The sequence below is a fragment of the Camelus dromedarius genome, chromosome 6 (assembly GCF_036321535.1).
Source record: "Camelus dromedarius isolate mCamDro1 chromosome 6, mCamDro1.pat, whole genome shotgun sequence".
NCBI lineage: Eukaryota > Metazoa > Chordata > Mammalia > Artiodactyla > Camelidae > Camelus > Camelus dromedarius.
In genome coordinates this window covers 68,642,135-68,660,940 of record NC_087441.1, presented here as the reverse complement: position 1 = coordinate 68,660,940, position 18,806 = coordinate 68,642,135, and the positions used below count along the sequence as shown (strand labels likewise).

The 18,806-nt window shown below is 36.6% G+C and overlaps 1 protein-coding gene across 7 annotated transcripts in view; it reads left to right on the top strand.

The window, feature by feature from the left end:
* MYO6 (myosin VI) overlaps window positions 1-18,806 on the top strand; it is a 127,311-nt gene that overhangs the window by 61,409 nt on the left and 47,096 nt on the right. For all 7 annotated transcript variants that reach the window (XM_031455959.2, XM_031455958.2, XM_064486931.1 and 4 more), the window contains 6 exons: window positions 1,511-1,616; window positions 3,597-3,652; window positions 6,201-6,298; window positions 6,620-6,784; window positions 11,014-11,094; window positions 13,907-14,087. In XM_031455959.2, coding sequence (XP_031311819.1) covers window positions 1,511-1,616; window positions 3,597-3,652; window positions 6,201-6,298; window positions 6,620-6,784; window positions 11,014-11,094; window positions 13,907-14,087 — 687 coding nt within the window. The remainder of the gene's footprint in view (window positions 1-1,510; window positions 1,617-3,596; window positions 3,653-6,200; window positions 6,299-6,619; window positions 6,785-11,013; window positions 11,095-13,906; window positions 14,088-18,806) is intronic.

Sequence of the window (18,806 nt, the reverse complement as noted above, 5' to 3'; positions counted from 1 at the left end):
CGAGCTGCCTGGGCTGGATGGGAGCTGTGAGAGCAGACGTCTTCCGTGCTTCATCTTGCATTGGGGCTTTGTGGGATTTAAAGGATTGGAAGTGCTACACGCGTCACATCTCTGGGGCCTCCGTGTGGGAAGCAGCAGCAGGTGTCTGCCTCTCTCAGGGGGTCTTGCATCTTGAAGCGCTTCAGCTCTGGGGAGCAGAGATGGAGTCATTGGACAGGCATCCCCTATGGCTGGTGGCTGCCAGTACCAGTTAGCTAAGCCTGGGGATCCAGACGTAACCAGCAGTTAAATGATGAGACGTCTTGGTGCTGGTTCTCAGTGCAGGGAGTTTCTCTTTGGGCATTCTCTTTGTGCCTGGCCTAGCCGGGCTTCGCCCCCAGGTTTGGCTGACTGTGTGCTGTGTACTGTTGGTCAGGGTAAGCCAAGCCCAGTGCAACTGCAGAGTGACTTCTGGTTCTATGATGCTCTGATGGGCACTGGCATGTGTTCTATCAGCCAGGAAGATAGGGCAGAATCCTTAGAACCTGGATGTGAGTGAGCTCGTCATTAGAGAGCGGTTACATGTTTAAAATGTAAATAAACTGGCTTCTATTTTTAGTTATTTACTGCTAAAAAAAGTATTTACAGTGATTCCACAAAAGTGGGTAGAACAGATTGCTGATAAATTGGTCCAAAGGATGTGAATGCTCTTACACATAGTTTGCATTCGGTCCTTAGAGTAAACGCCATTTGTAGCGCCTTCGTCTCTTGTACGGGTAGCCCAGATCTGAGGCGAGAAATAGTTGCCTTATAGGGCTCAATTGGTCAGGAACTATTTTTTAATTAAAATTGTTTTAATATGAGGCCCCTAACAGAATTAAATTGTGCTCAGTTTGTCTGTGAGTCTTAAAAGACATTTACAGCCTAAATGTTGGAGTATAATGAAGATAGTTTAAAATTATTTATATGAACAATCGCAAATCTAAAAAATGTAAAGCAGTTACTGTTGCCTGTTTTTGAAATGCTGATACAGTCTACAAGATGTTTAAATTTAATAGCAGTATTCCAGAAGAAAACACAGATTTATTTTGCAGTTGTGCAGTTTTTTCCTCCAGTAGAAATTTTGGTTGCCATTTTGCTTAATTGGTAGCTCGTTACTTTTGGCTTTTCTCTGGGGATGTCACTAGTGATGCGTAGTGAGCATTTTTTCTCTCCCTGCGGATCTGCTCTGGTATTAGGAAAAGCTGAGCCGCAGCTCGTAACATGGAGCCCTTCTAGTACCAACAAAAGAGTTGTTTATTTGGGTTTCATATCACTTAGCTGTCAGGATAAATAGAACATTTGATGTCTATACTTTCTAGAGATGTTTTGAATACTTGTAGGTGACTTTATTTAAAATTTTGGTAACTGTAAACACACACTTATAATTTCTTTAGGAGCAAGTACACTTTGGTAGTAAATGGACTTTCTATCATTTACAAAATTTGTGTCTAAGACACCGTTCATCACTGATGTGTTGTTTCGACCCTAGCTGATAAGGCCTTTCGAGACATGAAGGTGCTCAAGATGAGTCAGTCCATCATTGTATCTGGAGAATCAGGAGCTGGCAAAACGGAGAATACGAAGTTTGTTCTAAGGTGAGGAGTATTTAGTTGACCTAGAATATTTTAAACAGGTTGATTTTTTTTTGAATTGTGGTAAAAAATATAAAACATAAAATTTACCATCTTAACCATTTCTCAGTGTACAGGTCAGTACTGTTAAGTAGCTTCACATTGTTGCTCAGCCCATCTCCACAACCTTTCATCTTGCAAAACTAAAAACTCTGTACCCATTAAACCACTCCCGGTTTCCCCCCGTCCCTACCCCTGGCAAGCACTGTTCCACTTCTCACCTCTATGGTTTGACTACTCTAGGTACCTCAGGTAAGTGAGTCAGACAGTTTTTGTCTTTCTCTGACTGGCTTATTCTACTTAGCATAATGTCCTCAAGGCTCATCCATTCTGTAGCATGTGTCAGAATTTTCTTCCTTTTTTTTTTTTTTTAAAGCCAAATAATATTCCATTGTGTGTATATATCACATCTTGTTTTCCCATTCGTTCGTCAGTGGGCATTTGGGTTGCTTCCACCTCGTGGCTGTTGTGAGTAGTATTGCTGTGAACATGTTACGAACTGAGGTACAAAGATCTCCTTGAGATTGGAACAGGTTGACTTTGCATGCTTTATGACATAGTTTGGAATGGTAGGTTCTGTCTCTTTTTCAAAACCAAATACCCTAGTGTGGAAGCTAAGCTGTAGACTGTAGAAACCTAGCTCTGACGTGCTATTCTCGTGAGGATCCTGGAGGAGACCAGTCCTGGTTATGAGGACTGGCCTTCTTACTTCTGCCCGACCACAGTGCTCCTCCCAGTGTATCCCCTTTGCTGCCGTCAAATTAAACTCTACGCTTTGTTTAGAATGATAACATTTTATATATGGGAGGAACCGTAGTACTTATCGCAGTTTGTCTTTCAATCTGCATACTCAGGGATGTTAAGTCTAGTGTTGAAGCTACTGCTAAGACTAGTGCATGCTGAATTCTTTCCAGTGTTGTTCCCACTCTGTTACAGGTCTTAGTGGATTGCTGCTTGGTGGGTCCTTTTTTAAAGTTTAGCTATTTTTGTGCAAATACACATGCTATGAGTTATTTGTACGAAACCAGTTTAAGAGTTTGTCATTGCCTGATTTGATATGTTTATGCAGTTCTGGTAAAATGCATGCTTCCTTAATACTCTTGGAATTCTAAATGCTTCAATTTCTTATTCTCTTTCCTGTATGTAATAATCATATGGTGAGTCTATGCTTAGTGTACACCTTTGAAAATGAACAGGTAATTAAGAAACTGTAAATTTATATTGTAAGTCAAAAACTGCTTTTGTTTGGAAACATGCCAGGCAGAGAGCTGTTCCATCATCTTTTGTCCTTCACTGAAACAACACTAAGAGTGGTTACTTCCTAGTTGTTCAGTGGCAGATTATCTTATTTTTTTAACCATCAAGATTGAATGAAGAGGCTATCACAAAAGACTTGGAATGTCATGTCCAAGATGAGTATTTCCATGTGAAATGTGTGGCATACTTAAAACCAAAGAGTTGGTTAAAATCAGTATATTCCTAAAAAGTTTTTAAAAAATAATGCCAATTTAGATGTTACAGGCCATCCAAATAGAATTTTATTTTATTTTAATTAAAAGAGTAAAAAAAAGTTTTTTTGAAGAGTGATTTATTTATTTAGGGTTTTTTTTTTTTTTTTTTGGTGGGGGGAGGTAATTAGGTTGATTTATTTATTCTTAGAGGAGATACTGGGGATTGAACCCAAGACTTTGTGCATGCTAAGCATGCGCTCTACCACTGAGCTATACCCTCCCCCTCAAATAGAATTTTAAATGTTTAAAAAGCTATAACAAGAATGCTAGTATAGATTTGTAATTTACATATAGATTTGTAATTTTTAATTGAACATTTCCAGTAGATGATCAGGTTTAAATTTTAGATGTATTAAATAATGTTAAAATTAGAAATATGATGTATGCAATATCATTGTCATCTAAGTTTTTTTTTATCCTGTATTTTAAACAGATACCTGACTGAATCCTATGGAACAGGTCAAGATATTGATGATAGAATTGTTGAAGGTATTGTTAATTTTTAAAATTCTTATTTTCTATTGTTACATATGTACTGAAATTAACTTAGAAGACTCCTCTAAGTGGTCTGGAATGTTCTCCCAGAGATCCAAAAGAATTCTGCCTTCTGCAAATCTTTGCTCAGATATTATCTTCTCATTTACTTAATGTCTTCTGCTCCCCCCCACCCCCAGCCTCATGTAAACCCCTGGAATAGTGCCTGCTACATACTGTGTGCTCCGTAATTATCTGCTGGATGAGTGGAAGAAATACAGGAAGCCCTCTGGCCTCCTGTTTGTTTTGTCAACCTTGTTTTTGTAAAGGGGAAGGGGAGAGAGGGTTATTTGGAATTGAGGTGCTTTTGGGGGGAAATCATTTTAATGAAAGAGTACACTTGGAAAGCAAGACTTTGTAAATTGATTTCCTTAAGCTTCAGTGTTTGCATACCCCTTAGAAAGCCTTCTCTAACCCTGTCTGGAGATTCCTGGTCTAGGCTGCTGTCACACTGAATGTGCACCACCATCCTGCATCACAGAGTCCTCTCTGGTCTCCCCTCTTAGAGTCTTGCTACCCTTTAATCTTTTCTCCGTATGGAAGTTGGAATGATCTTTTTTGCTCTGAACCCTTTATTGGCTTCAAATTGCTCTCAAGATAAAGTCCTGAATTCACATCATCACCCACGGTGCTGTGTGTGGCCTGGCCTCAGCCTCCTCGAGTCTAATTGAGTCATGTTCCCCCTGGATCCTAATGCCTCCACCACGCTAGTCTCCTCGTAGTTCTCTGAGGTGTCTTAGGCCCCTTTGGACACTCTCTTTCCTCCTTCCTCACTTTCCCCTACCAGGCACTCAGTAGGTGTTTTAATAATGATGATATATTAATACATGTGTCATGTATTCGGCATTGTCTGATTTGCTTAAAATCTATTACCTAGTTTAAATCTTCACAGAATATGAGTTAGGTACTATTTTATCCCTGCTTTATAGATGAGAAAATAAGGTAAAAAGGGTTTTAAGTAACTTGCTGAAGAGCAAATAAGCTCATCAGTTGTGGAAATGGGACATTAATCCAGGCATCTTAACTGTGTGCAGTAAGTGCATATTTTAACACTCTTGACATTTTAAAGAAAAATTTCAACTGAACAAAAATTTGTTCAGGGGCCTTCTATGTCCACGCATTTTGCTAGATCATAGCTAGCGAATGTTATGTACATTTTTGCAGAATTATGTAAAATACGCATGTAGGTGCATGTAAATAAACATTTTCAAAGTTTGCATCAAGGTTTTCATGTTTCTTGATATAAATGAGTTTCTAGTTTTACCTACAGTTCTCAGTGTGGTTCTGTGACACACCCAGGTTTAGTCGCAGTAAAGCACCTTACTTTTAGTAAGTGAATCATCCTTTAACATTGAATAAATAAATAAATAAGAACAAATTATGGGTTAATTCAGTAAAATACTAATTAGCATTCTGATTTTACTTGAGGTGCAAATTTGCTTGAGAATTGGATATTAGCCTGGTTTTGTCCATGAGATAGCGTTGTGTGATCTGTAACTTGTAGTTGAGAGTTGGAAAGTATTTTTCCAAACATTTCTCCAGCCTCTTATGGGAGAATAGTTAACTGGCAGGACTGTAGAAATCTTTTGGTGGGATACACATGTTAACATTTCTTTTAGTTTTAACACTTTCTTCTTTTGGCAAGTTAAACAACCTCAGAGTGATCTTTAAAAGGGTTTGGAGACTAGTTAAACTGTCTGCTGTGGATAGAATAAGAGAAACGGATTTTAAAAGATTTCATATGAAGTATTCTAGCAGTAAACATGCGAAGCAATTTGTGAGGTTGTTGATGAAACTGTAAGATTGGCGGTAATCTGCTATGCTCCTAGTTGAGACTGGTGAATCCAAGAATAGACTCCAGTCACGTGGAGAGAGTGTGTGGATGTGTGTGTGCGTGTGTGTGATTATAAAATGAAGACAATTAGTTTTACATTTGTTGGGATTTTAAAAATTATTCTGAGTATCTTTTGTAGATAATTCTTTGAACTCTAACTTGTTAGATTTTGTTGGATGTATATGTAAAAATGTTAAATATGGAGGTTTTTTAAAATACATATTTTAAAAAAAAGTAAGTCAGCAAATAATTTGTTGCCTGTATTTTGTCACAGGAACTTTGCTGTTTCCTTTACTATAATCACTACTCTTGTAGGGCTGATGTGAAAATCTTAAAATTTGTAGGGAGTAGTTTTTTAAGTTGAGTTACAAATTTTGTAACCTAGTGACTTTTGAAAATTCAGTCTTTCCCGTAACACTTAATTTTCTTTTTTATAAATTTTGAGTAATTTTTCCATCTCTTGTGCTTTAATAGGGCCTGGACGTAGTGGTAGTCAGTAAATATTTGTGGATTTGCCATTACAAATGAATTCCTTCATGTTAATACTTCTGAGAGTATTTTTCTGGTTATGTGTATCTATTAATAAGCGGAAACATACTATGCATATTGTTTTGTAACTTTCCTTCATGCTCGTTTTTTCATGGAATATTTTCATTTCTTTTCCAATAGCTAACCCACTCTTAGAAGCCTTTGGGAATGCAAAGACTGTTCGCAACAACAATAGCAGTCGATTTGGGAAATTTGTAGAAATACATTTCAATGAAAAGGTAAGAGACAGTGAGTTTCAAGATGATATGTTTGGGGAGTGTTTTTGGAAAATATAAGGGTCTTGATAGAGTTGGTGCTGCCCTTGAACTCATGACAAATCTATTTCAATTGTTTTCTCTTTAGTCAGTATATGTTCACTGTGATCTCTGTAAATACTGCAAGGTTTACATTTAATCACCTGTGTTTTTCCCCTTTATTTGATAAATATGACAACCTCTTTGATAGATAAAAAATGTTTACTAGAACAGATAATTTAACGTTGGTTGGGTTATACTTTAAGACTTAAAACGCAAAAATGTGTTTTCTGTTTTGTTTTTCAGAGTTCAGTTGTTGGAGGATTTGTCTCACATTACCTTCTAGAGAAATCTAGAATCTGTGTTCAAGGCAAAGAGGAAAGGAATTACCATATCTTTTATAGGTTATGTGCTGGTGCTTCTGAAGATATTAGGGAAAGACTTCATCTGAGCTCCCCAGATAATTTTCGGGTAAGTTGGGTGAAAAGAAATTTCATACAGTTTTTGCACATTGAATTGCCTTCCATTCTGAAACTTATTTCAGTGGATCCTGGTGTCTTGTTGCATATAACTTACATTAAATTCAGTGTAATGTGATAGAATGACTTCTGTGCTAGGTAGATCTCTACTGAGATTTATTGCTGAGCTCATAACACTGGACGAGGAGGTACGTAATGGGATAGGTAAAAGGCTAGATGCTAAACACCTTATTAATTTGAAGTCAATGAGAAATTTATAATAGTTCTGTAATGCTAGCTCTTTAAAGTTACCTTTGACTTGCTTGTAATAAAAGAGTTTGACCACTGAATTAATATTAATAAAGGACACATGCTTGTCTTCCTTAATTCAGGTCAACAAATATTGATTGCTTACCCATTGGGTATAAGGCATTGTGCCAGAGTTAAAAAGATAAATGAGACACAGTTCCTGCTTCTGAGCGACTTAGAAGCTGGTGGGGGCACACACACACACACACACACACACACACACACACACACACACACACACACACACACACACACACACACACAATCTGACTGATACGTGAAATGATAAGTAAGATATGTGTAGGATACTGGTGATTTTGGAAAACCTTTACTGGAACAATTGATGCTTGATCAGAATCTGAGGGATTTTTAAGTATTAACTTGAGGAAGAATCATGCAAAGGGTATTCCTGGTAGATGCAAAAAAATGAACAGAGAAAGGCAAGAGATAGCTTAAAGGGCAGGGCAGGAAGGGGTGGGAGGTGAGCCTGGAGAGTTTGGTTTTAATTCTGGGGTTATTAAGGAGCTGTTGAAGGGCTTTAAGTAGAAAGTAGGGTATCAGGTCTATCCTTATCTCTGGATTTAATATGGAGGATAGCTTTAAGGGGTAGTCGGGGAGGAATGGATAGAAATTGCCACCATGGGTAGGTGGGTTGGGAACCTGTGGCTCCGGGTGAAGTAACAGTTACTCAGTGCTTGAATTTACTTTAGAGATGGCAGGGTTGCAGAGGATGGGGTATGCGAAACATGAGGAGGTAAAATTGACAGGACTTGGAGACTGAATATGGTGAGGAGGAGGAGTCTGGAATAATTTTCCAAAATTTGATACAGATAACTGGGTGGGTATCAATACCATATTGGGCCAGATGGAAGACTCGTGGCATGTGGGGTGGGCTCAGTTCTGGAGCCTGTGGGTCATGTAAATGGAGCTGTTCAGAAGACTGGCGTGTACTCATCTGTAGGCCAGTGTAAGCGGTAGAGTGACAGGTTTGGGAGATGTCAGTACTCTGGTGGTAGTTAGAACCCTGAGAGTGAGTAGGTGAGGTTGTCCTGAGAGATTGAGTAGTGCAGAAAAGCATGTGCCAGGATCCAGATTCTGGAGCTGAAAAGGATGAGCAGGTGAAGAGCTGCCCAAGAAGGCACGCACACGTGGAGCTTTGAGAAGAGTACAAGGGAAATCAGGAGGTCCGAGAGTCACAAGTCAGTAGAGGTTCAGACAGTGGTGACTGGGGATGGTTAACCTAAGTTACAAAGTATCAGCTGGGAAATAGCATCCCTGTGTGGGATACATGGGAGGCAGGGATGTGCCCAGGGAGTGTAGTTTGTGTAAATTTCTCCAGGTGACTCTGATAGTCCTCTTAGGGCAGGAGTCCTCCATTTGAGAGAATTGTTCTGTGTGTGTGTGTGTTTGCAACTAACCATTTCTGTATTACTTCAATCAATTTCTTTTAAAGTGTATTTGGAAATTTCAAAACTTTATTGTTTTAAAATGCTTTCTAACTGCATCTATTTGTATAATTCTGAAAATTAATTGAAATTTGGAGTTAGCTGGCCACATTATCTTCATGAAAGTAGAAGAGGCATTTCCCTACAATGACTTTAAGGAAAGGAACATAAATTACTAAGAATCATTTATGAAATTTAGTAATGATGATATGCTTTGTGAACACCAAGTTAATGATAAAGTGATGTGACCATTCTTGCCTTAATGTAGCATTTCTTTCCACTTGAAGACTTGGGAACATTGCGTGTGTCTCAGAATGCACAGCCTTCCCTGGCGCAATGGCAGCCTTCCTAACAGGGCAGCCCCTGAAAGGCTTTATCAGCTCAGAGAGTCTCTTGCCTCTTTTAGCGTGGACTGGGAGGCGTGATTTCCTCCTACAAGGGAGTCCTTTTAGTAGAAGGAAATTAAAAGAACAGCATTACCTTCCACCCTAAAACATCTGCCGTTTTGGATACCCCTCTCAGGCAGACGTAGACACACCTCTGTATCTCTTCCCCTGTCTGCCTTAGAGTGACCTGAAAGTGTGTTGGCGATGTCATCAGGTTTTGGGGGGAATGAGGATGGGTAATAGGTTTATTTATTTATTTTTTAATGGAGGTACTGGGAACTGAACTGAGGACTCCATGCATGGTAGGCGTGTGCTCTACCGCTGAGCTGTACCCTCCCCCAGGGTTTCCTGTGGTTTAGTTTAGGCCTCTAGTTATAACTCGGAGATAAAGTTGTAAAGACAAAGGAGAAACCCTACAGTAGGGTGAACACTTTCCCCTCAAATTTTTTTTTGTCACTTAACTCTATACAAATTAATAAGTAAAGAATCATGGAGATATATCTGTTTGAAAACGTTTGTATTAACTACATATGTATTTTAGAAAACGAAAGATTTAAAATGCTTGCATTATCCAAATTTTTAAAACACCTTTACACGTGTTCCGTGGAAGCATTTGTTACAGTCATGCTTGAATATAGATAAAGTTTGAATAATATGAAAATGGGTGGCAGGAATAGTTACAGCTTTCTAGTTACAGAAAAGTTGGAAGAAATGAGTATTTTTCCTAGGTTTTAATACAAAGTCCATCTGTCGAGAAGCCAAGTATTTGACAAAACAATTGGGGTGAGTGGGTAAAACTCTTGCTAGCAAAGAAAGCATTTGTTTTGGCTCCATGTATTTAAGCCACTGTTATCCTACTAAAAAAAAAAAAAGAGCTCTTTTTTGAAATAGTTGAAAATGCTTACCCATATTGTCCCCCCTCCCTTCTTGTTTATTTTCCCCTCAAGACTCTAGACTGGAAAGAAGAATTCATTACATATTATTTTCTAGTTTTAATTGTATTTTAGTATTTCATTATAATGATTGGGGGCGTTAAATGCATTGATCATCTAAAATACTAATTTATCCCTAAACCATTCAAGATTTACTGTAAAATTCTTCTTGGTATCCATGTAATGTGTTATATTTAATCTTGGAATTCACGCCATGGTAGAGTGGAATCATAGTGACCTGATTTAAGAAAAGCTGTTTAAAAAATTTTCTCATCCTGTTTCCTGTGCACTTCCTTCCTCAGCGCTCCCCTCCCCACTTTAAATGTGGGTAATAGATCCTCCTTGAGACCAGTATATTATTTTCTTCTCAACTGCTTCCCTTGTTCTGTGTTTTCACAGCACTCATCCTTTAAAGGCTTCTGGGCAGAGAAGTAAATCATTGAGATAAAAAGCTGAAGTTGGTATAGCACAGGGAACTATGCTCAATATCTTGTAATAACCTTTAACAGAAAAAATATGAAAATGAATATATATGTATATGCAAGACTGGAACATAGTACTGTATACCAGAAATTGACACACTGTAATTGACTGTACTTCAATTTAAAACCTGAAATTTTTATTTCAGTACCTGTGAAGGTTCATGAAACAAGTGTTGTAAGTTATGTATAGTTAGTGTTAACTCTCAGTAACTACTATGAAAGGCATGTTTTGCCTTCCTAAACTGATTCTAAAAAGCAGAAATGAAGAAACTTAAAAATAATATTTAATTACTCAGAAATTAAATATTTGAAATATTAAACCACAATGTCAGGTCTTTGTTTGAGATACTTGACATATTTAGTTCCTACCTTATGTTCTGTGTTTTTCATAGGATACTTGACACTGAGGAGATTTAAAAATAGGAAAGCTTTATGGTACTGATTTTTATGTTAATCATTTAACTTAACCTACTTCCAGGTTAGGGTTTTCAGCATCCCTGGTTTGATTAGTAGGCGTGAAATACTTATGGTATATAGAAGTATTGACTTTAATTGAGAGATTAAATGATATGCAGGTTATGTTTAGAAATCCTTTATGGTTAGCACTATCTGATAAGCTGTATTTTCTGCTGTGTTATTTTCCTGTGGATCATATCTGTTAACTGTATTTTAAATTTCTTTGTCACAGTATCTAAACCGAGGCTGCACTAGATACTTTGCTAACAAAGAAACTGACAAACAGATTTTACAGAATCGAAAAAGTCCTGAGGTATAGTAAACTTTTTTTTTTCTGAGTTAAAAATCTTTAATATGAAAAATGTCATGCTGAAAGATATATTCTGTTCTTTATTTTGAAGCCCAAGGAAGATTTCTTACATTTAGGCTTATGCTTAAAAAAACTAAATATTCCTCCATGCCCCTCGCAGGCTTGGTGCTTCATGCCTCTATTGGGACCTGCAGAAGCTGCAGGTTCTGGCTCTTGCTGGTGAGGCTCAGTGCTCCGCTCTCCTCTTGTTCTTTTTCCTAGCACGAGGGTGTCATACTGCCCAAGAATTATCCTCAGCTGACGTTTTCAAAACTCGCTCTCATATTGTCCACTTGGGACTGAGTATGAAATATGTCCTTTATAATTTACTGTCTACGTCAAAGCTGAAGTAAGCTTTGACGCAGACAATAAACAGAGTAAGCATCCTTCTGAACTGATGTTTATACATTGTTGTATTTCTCTTTAGAGCATCATGTTTCCGTAATAACACTATGAAAAGTTTTATATTTTGGTCTTACTAAATTATTATATTTCTGAGAGCAATTAGATATGATTATATCATTAAGTATTATTTTAAAAACATTCAGTCCTTAATCTAAAAATCTTCTCCCACCTCTGTAAATTTTAATACACAATGTTTAACTAATAAGAGGTATTAAGTTATATCCTCTCAGGGAGCTTAAATTGTGAAACACTAAGTCAGGATTTATTATAGGAACTAGTTCATATTGTCTATTAATTTTACTAAAAGGTTTATATTGAGCATTTAATTGAACAAGCTTTTATTATACTCGGTTTTTAATACTCCTGCATGTGTGAGTCAGATGTTTTTGGCTCCTTTCAAAATGGTGAGGTGGATTATATATTTAATATATTTATGGAAAAAAAATGGAAACCTAAAAATCCCCATTGTTTTGAATTCTAAGAAGATGAGCCTTTAGTTAATTTTTGTTTTAAGTTGACATTTTATTTATCATTTTAGACACAGATGTCTGGATTATAAATTGTAAACTTTATGTTACATCCGTGGTTGGAACTTTAAGCAATGACATTAGTATTTGTTATGGTTATCTTCCTTTGTCATGATAGCCTATATTTTTTATAAGGCATCATCAGAATATGGAAACTGTATAATTTCCACCAAGATAATGGAGACAGTTCCTGGTGGAATATGGCAGCTATACTAAAGGAAAAAATGCATACGTATAAAAATCTGGTATTTTGGCTTGGGAAAGGACTGAGCAGAGAGGAAAGAAAACTGGATTTTACTCTCCAAAGAGAAAAAGCACTCTTTGTATGCTCCTAAGAAGAAAGTGTGCCCTTTCTGATTCTAGAGTCAGTGTACTTTGTTAGGAGTCTTATTTATATTATTGATTTTATATATAAAATTTGTAAGAGAATAATGGATTTAATATGTTTAAATTACTTTTTATTGTCTTCTTTATCAGGAGGATGAGGTGATTGTTTTGACTAATTAGAATCGTAGTTCCATTGGAGTGTCTTTATTTAAGCTGTGTGTGATTTTTAGGAGAATGCAGTATTTTTAGTCTGCCGTGACAGCAGTATATTCATTGACCTTTGATTAGAAACAATTCTTAAATGAAGTAACCATTCAATTGCAAGACTAAAAATTCTGCATGATACGTGTTTTCTTTTCAATGTGGCTGCATGTGATCGTTTCCTGTGCTTTCTTTAAGAATTAAATTTCCTTGTCTAGACATTTTCCAGAAATTCCACACATGCCTAATTAAACATTTTAATGACTTTTGTGGAAAGGCAGTGACAACTTTAGCAGGGAAGCACTCGTCACCCTGGAGGAAAAACAAATCTCCTAGAGGTGTCTTTAATGGCCAGTTAATTCTGATACTGTTAACCTAATGTTTTAATTTACTTATTCATTCTCAAGTTCTGGAAAATTGCTAGTCCAATCTTTCTGTGTCCAGTAACTTATTTTTTTCCTTCAAGTTTGTGTTAGAGATTCTAATAAATGAGCACTTTAGATGCAAGTTTTTTTTTTAGGAGAGAAAGCAAAATGTCTCTTCATTTTTTTGGAATGTTTTCAGTCATGGCATAAATTTTTAGAGTAAACATAATGCTTACTGATACATTTTACCTCTTATTTATATTCAAATCAGAAAGATTTAAAAAGTAATTCTCAGGCCATGAAAATTGTTTAGTTAGCCTATCCACTGTTCACTACTGTTGAATATCAGTGTAGCTGATAGTAGTTAACCTGAAGGAGTATAATGCTAAATGTTAGATTTAAATTTTTATTCGTTTTTTTTAACCTGTTTTTTTTTTTTTTGACCTGTGGTTTCATGTTGATTCATTTCAACCATTGATATTTCCTTCATTTTCATTCAGTTTATATTTTTATCTAATATCCTAGCATTATAATGCTTTAGAGATAAAATTCCAGTTTTAACCGGAAAACATCTCATTCCATTTTTGACTGAAATTTTTATTGAGATAGCTGTAGATCTCATGTCGTTGGAAGAAATAATACATCGATCTTGTGTACACTTTGTGCAGTCATTTCAGTTTTTGAATGTGTTAGAATACTAGTTTTCTCACACATTTTATTTTTTAAATTATTTATTTATTTATTTTTAAACTTTTTTTTTATTGAGTTATAGTCATTTTACAATGTTGCGTCAAGTTCCTGTGTAGGGAACAATTTTCAGTTATACATGAACATACGTATATTCATTTTACTTTTGCATGTTATAGAGTGCATTAATAGACCTTATGTGGTTGTTTTTAGTATACTTAAATAATGTGAACTGCAGACAACTGATATCTTCTTGCTTTGTAGTGTCTTAAGGCAGGCTCCTTGAAAGATCCTTTGTTAGATGACCATGGAGATTTTATTAGAATGTGCACAGCCATGAAAAAGATTGGTTTGGATGACGAAGAAAAGCTCGATCTGTTCCGGGTAGTAGCTGGTGTCCTGCACCTTGGAAATATTGATTTTGAGGAAGCCGGCAGCACATCAGGTCTCTTTTTCTTTTTCTTTTTCTTTTTTTTTTTTGGCAGTCTTTTTGTTTTGTTTTATTTTGAAGAGGAGTAAAGTTAGAAGTTCTATCATTTAATTGTCATATGTAAATTGACTCCATGTGCAGGTTTGTTATTATCCTGGTATTTCTAGGATATATTGTGTTACGTGATGAACCTTGCAACTGAAGGATGCTGCATTATCAGTTGTTATGAGCTCTGTCCTGAACAAATCCGTGATACGGATGAGGAGTAAACTCATTTGATGAAGGATGATTAACTCTGACTACCAGGGTCATACTTGGTTACAGTTTTCAACTGATATTATTCTTTTCCAATACATGAACAGAATAATTCTTTACCATCTGTTAAAATATTTTGGTATTTTTCTGGTTCATTTATCTGAACTTGGATCAGTTAATTAGGACAGTTGAATACACAAAAGCCCATCTACTTTATTACTGGGAAATGAAAATAGGTTAAACTTGACGCAAATTGAAAAGAGCATTTAAATGCCTGCATGGTATTAGTTTTTCAACTGTCTTGTTTCAGTCTCTGCATAAATAGTAAGACTGTGTAATCTTAAGTTTGATCCGTGAATACAGGGTTGGCAGACTACGGCCCGTGGTCAGCTCTGACCTGTTTCTGTAAGTGAAGTGTTGTTAGAACACAGCCACACCTGCCTGTTGTGTCCTGTCTGTGGCAGCGTCCGTGCGGCCGTGGCAGGGTTGAGTAGTGTGGCCAGCAAAGGTTAAAATCTCACACTTTGGAGAAAAAGATTGTTGACTCCTGCTTCTGCCTTTAAAAATCTTACACTAAGAATGAGTTTAAAAAAAAATCAAAAGCACCGTTTACCATAGCAGTCAACAACCTAGGCTTTAGTGTCAGATCCCAGAAGCTCTCTAAGCCTTGGCTTTCTCACCTGTAAAATAATGAAGAAATAATCCGTGAGAAGTGTTTTTAAAGTGTGGTTACGTAGCAACATTTTGCATATAAGGAAAGGGCACAAGAGGAAGGAAGAACATTTAAAAAATGCATCTGCTACGTGCAAGATCCTTTATATACTGTTTCATCATGAATGGCATAATCATAATCTGAACTTAATAAAGATAGCGAGCCAGGGGACATTATCTCCATTTTACACAAGTGAGACCTGTGCGGTAGTTTATGTGATACGGTTGTGAATGAACTTGTAGGTGTGAGAGCCATGCTGTCCCCATGTCTAGCTAACTCCGGCACTTGGGGTAACTGTCTCTCATTGCCCCCAGTCACTGAGCCTTCCCCAGAGACCTGAGCTGTGAATGAGCAGATTGAGGTAGACAGTCTTAATGACGTTCAGACTGAACGTCCCGCGGTGCCATGAAGTCAGCATCAGGAGCTGTATGTAGGAGCACAAGGTTTTGTGCCACTGTGTGTCACCTGCCTGTGCGACCCTGGGCCAGGAACCTAACCTCTCCATGCCTCAGTTTCCTCATCTGTGAACTGGGGATAATAACAGGTCCTATCTCATGTTTTAAAGAAGAAGAAACGAGTTAAATATTTGCAAACTGATACAAAATAGTACTTAGTCTGGCATGTAGTAATCACCGTAAGTGTTTTCAAGGAATGAGTAAAATAAATACAGATTACTCTCAGTTTAAAATGGAAAAAAAAAGAAAACCAAGCAAAATCAGATGTGTTCTTACTTTACATTAAAATTTTTTTTTTTGAGGGATTTAAAAGTGTAAGAAATGTTAGAAGACATCTTCATTTCCTCTGTAGCATCATTTTTGTTGTTGCTGTTCTTTTTTTGAGGGGGAGGTAGTTGGGTTTATTTATTTACTTTTGGGGGAGGTACGGGGGATTGAACCCAAGTGCTGAGCATGCGCTCTACCACTTGAGATGTTTCCTCCGCTATAGGATCGTTACACCAAGGGAGCAGGTGGCAGTTCTAACCCAGAGTAGCTTAGAGTGATTAATGCACACTTCGGAAATGTAAGAAGTGATGGGCAGCATTTTCACACACCTTGTGTGATGGCCCTGTGGTCAGACATGCAGACGTCCACGAGGGTCGTAAACGGGGCATGATCTAGTTAGTTGAAAAGCATTTAAATGGTCAAAAGGCACATCCCAGATATTTACATTATCTTTTATTCTTCTTCTCAAACTTCCTTCTGTTGAAAGAGAAATGAGCAGAAAGCAGAGAAGATTGGAACGAGGCAATGAGTCAGGAGAATAAACTAGGTTGTTTCTGTTTTAATAGCTAAGATTTTATTAACCTACATCCTTCCAGCGACCCTTCCTATATAGGTCCAAATGGTTTCTTTTTTTCTTTTTTCTTTTTTTTTAGTAGAGGTGCTGGGGATTGAACCCAGGACCTTGTGCATGCTAAGCATGTGCTCTACCACTGAGCTGTACCCTCACCTTTTTTTTTTTTTTTAATTTAAACAGCTCTTGTTTTGGGGCGGGGGTTTGGGGGGAGGTAAATTTTTAAAATAATTAATTAATTAATTAATTTAATGGCAGTACTAGAAATTGAACCCAGGACCTCGTGCATGCTAAGCAAGCACTCTACCACTGAGCTATACCCTCCCCACCAAATGGTTTTTTTCTTTTTAATTTTTTTTTTAACTTCAGTTTTTTTGGGGGGAGGTGATTAGATTTATTTATTTATTTACTTATTATTTGTTATTAATGGAGGTACTGGGGATTGAACTCAGAACCTCGTGCATGCTAAGCAAGCACTCTACCACTGAGCTATACCCTCCCCACCAAATGGTTTCTTTCTTTTTAATTTTTTTTTTAACTTCAGTTTTTTTGGGGGGAGGTGATTAGATTTATTTATTTATTTACTTATTATTTGTTATTAATGGAGGTACTGGGGATTGAACTCAGGACCTCGTGCATGCTAGGCATGTACTCTACCACTGAGCTATATACCCTCCTACCCCTAAATGGTTTCTTTCTAATTAGAATTGATTTTTCCTGCTCCAGAGAACTCAATTTTGGTATGACTTTGCAATTTGAAAAGGCTCTGGATATTTCTGTAATTATTTTATTGGAAAACTTATTCTTCAGTAAATATTTGGAAGGCTCCCCTGCTATTTAAAATTTTTTTTGTGATGATAATGCAAAAAATACGTATTGAGAGTTCTGTGTTTTTTAAATTTCACATAACAAAAATATACATTATTATAACAACAAATTTTAAAAATGTTCAAAGAAGTTCTTTCTTTGGAAGGGGAATGACATGAAAAACCTTACATTATTTTGCAGTATTTTGCCTTTTTAAAACTTTTAAAATAAATGCTTTCTTATGTTATTCTTACATAATCCCTGAAAGTATGTAAGAAACTTTTCAAAACAGTTTTAAAAAAAAAGTATTCAAATGAATTAATCAATGGTGGCCAGTTTTTTTTGAGAGTTATATTATTTTAGATAATGTGTATCGAGGGTACAAACTAGAGATTAGTAGTAATCTTATTTTCATAGAATTAAAGGTTTAATATGTCTTCTAAGTATTACTTTCCTTATTCTTTCTTTTCAGCCTTATTGAAACATAATTCATATTTAGAGTTGTGCAATAATCACCATAGGCAATTTTATTTTTATTTATGTTTGTGTATATATATATATTTATTGAAGTACAGTCAGTTTACAATGTTGCATCCATTTCTGGTGTACAGCATGTTTCAGTCATACTTGAACATGCAATGTATTCATTTTCATATTCTTTTCCCCATAAGCTACTGTAAAATATTGAATACAGTTCCTTGTGCTATACAGCATGAACTTGTTGCCATAGTCAGTTTTAGAACATTTTCATCACTCTAAAAAGAAACCCCATGCCTTACATCAGTTACCGCCATTGTGTCTCAAATCCCCCGCCTTAGGCAACCACTTGCCGTTCTGCTTTGTCTGTGTCAATTTGCCTATTATGGCCATTTTATACAAATGGAATCGCAAAATATGTGGGCCCTTTTGTGACTGACTTCTTTCACTTGGCTTAATGTTGTCAAGGTTCACCTGTGTGTCAGTACATCATTTTCTTTTTGCTGAGAAATATTCCATTGTATGGTTATACCACATTTTGTTTACCCATTTGTCATTTAATAAACATTTGGGTTGTGTCCACCTTAGGCTGTTGTGAATAATGCTGCGGTCAACATTCGTGTACAACTTTTTGTGTGGACATATGTTTTCATTTCTCTTGGGTATATGCCTAGGAGCGGAACTGCTTAGTCATACGGCCATTCTATGTCTAACCTTTTGAGGAACTGACTTTCCAAGTAACTACCCTTCTACATTCTCACCATCCTAGTGCCTATGAGGTCCTAGTGCCTGAGAGGTACTACCTCATTGTAGTTTTATTTGCATTTTCCTGACAGCTCATGTTGAGCATCTTTTCATGACTTTATTGGCCATTTGTATGTCTGTTTTTGAGAAATGACCATGTACATTCTTGACCTATTTGTTAATTAGGTTGCCTTTTTATTATCTAGTTGTAAGAGTTTTTAAAAGCATGTTCTAGATACAAGTTCCTTATCAGATATATAATTCACAAATACTTTCTTTCATTCTGTGGGTTGTCTTTTCAGTTTTTGCATAGTGTTCTTTGAAGTACAAAAGTTTTTCATTTTGATGAAGTCCAGTTTGTCTGCTTTTTCTTTTCTTGCTTGTGGTTTTGGTGTCATATCTAAGAAACCATTATCTAGTCCAAGATCGTGAAGATTTATGTCTGT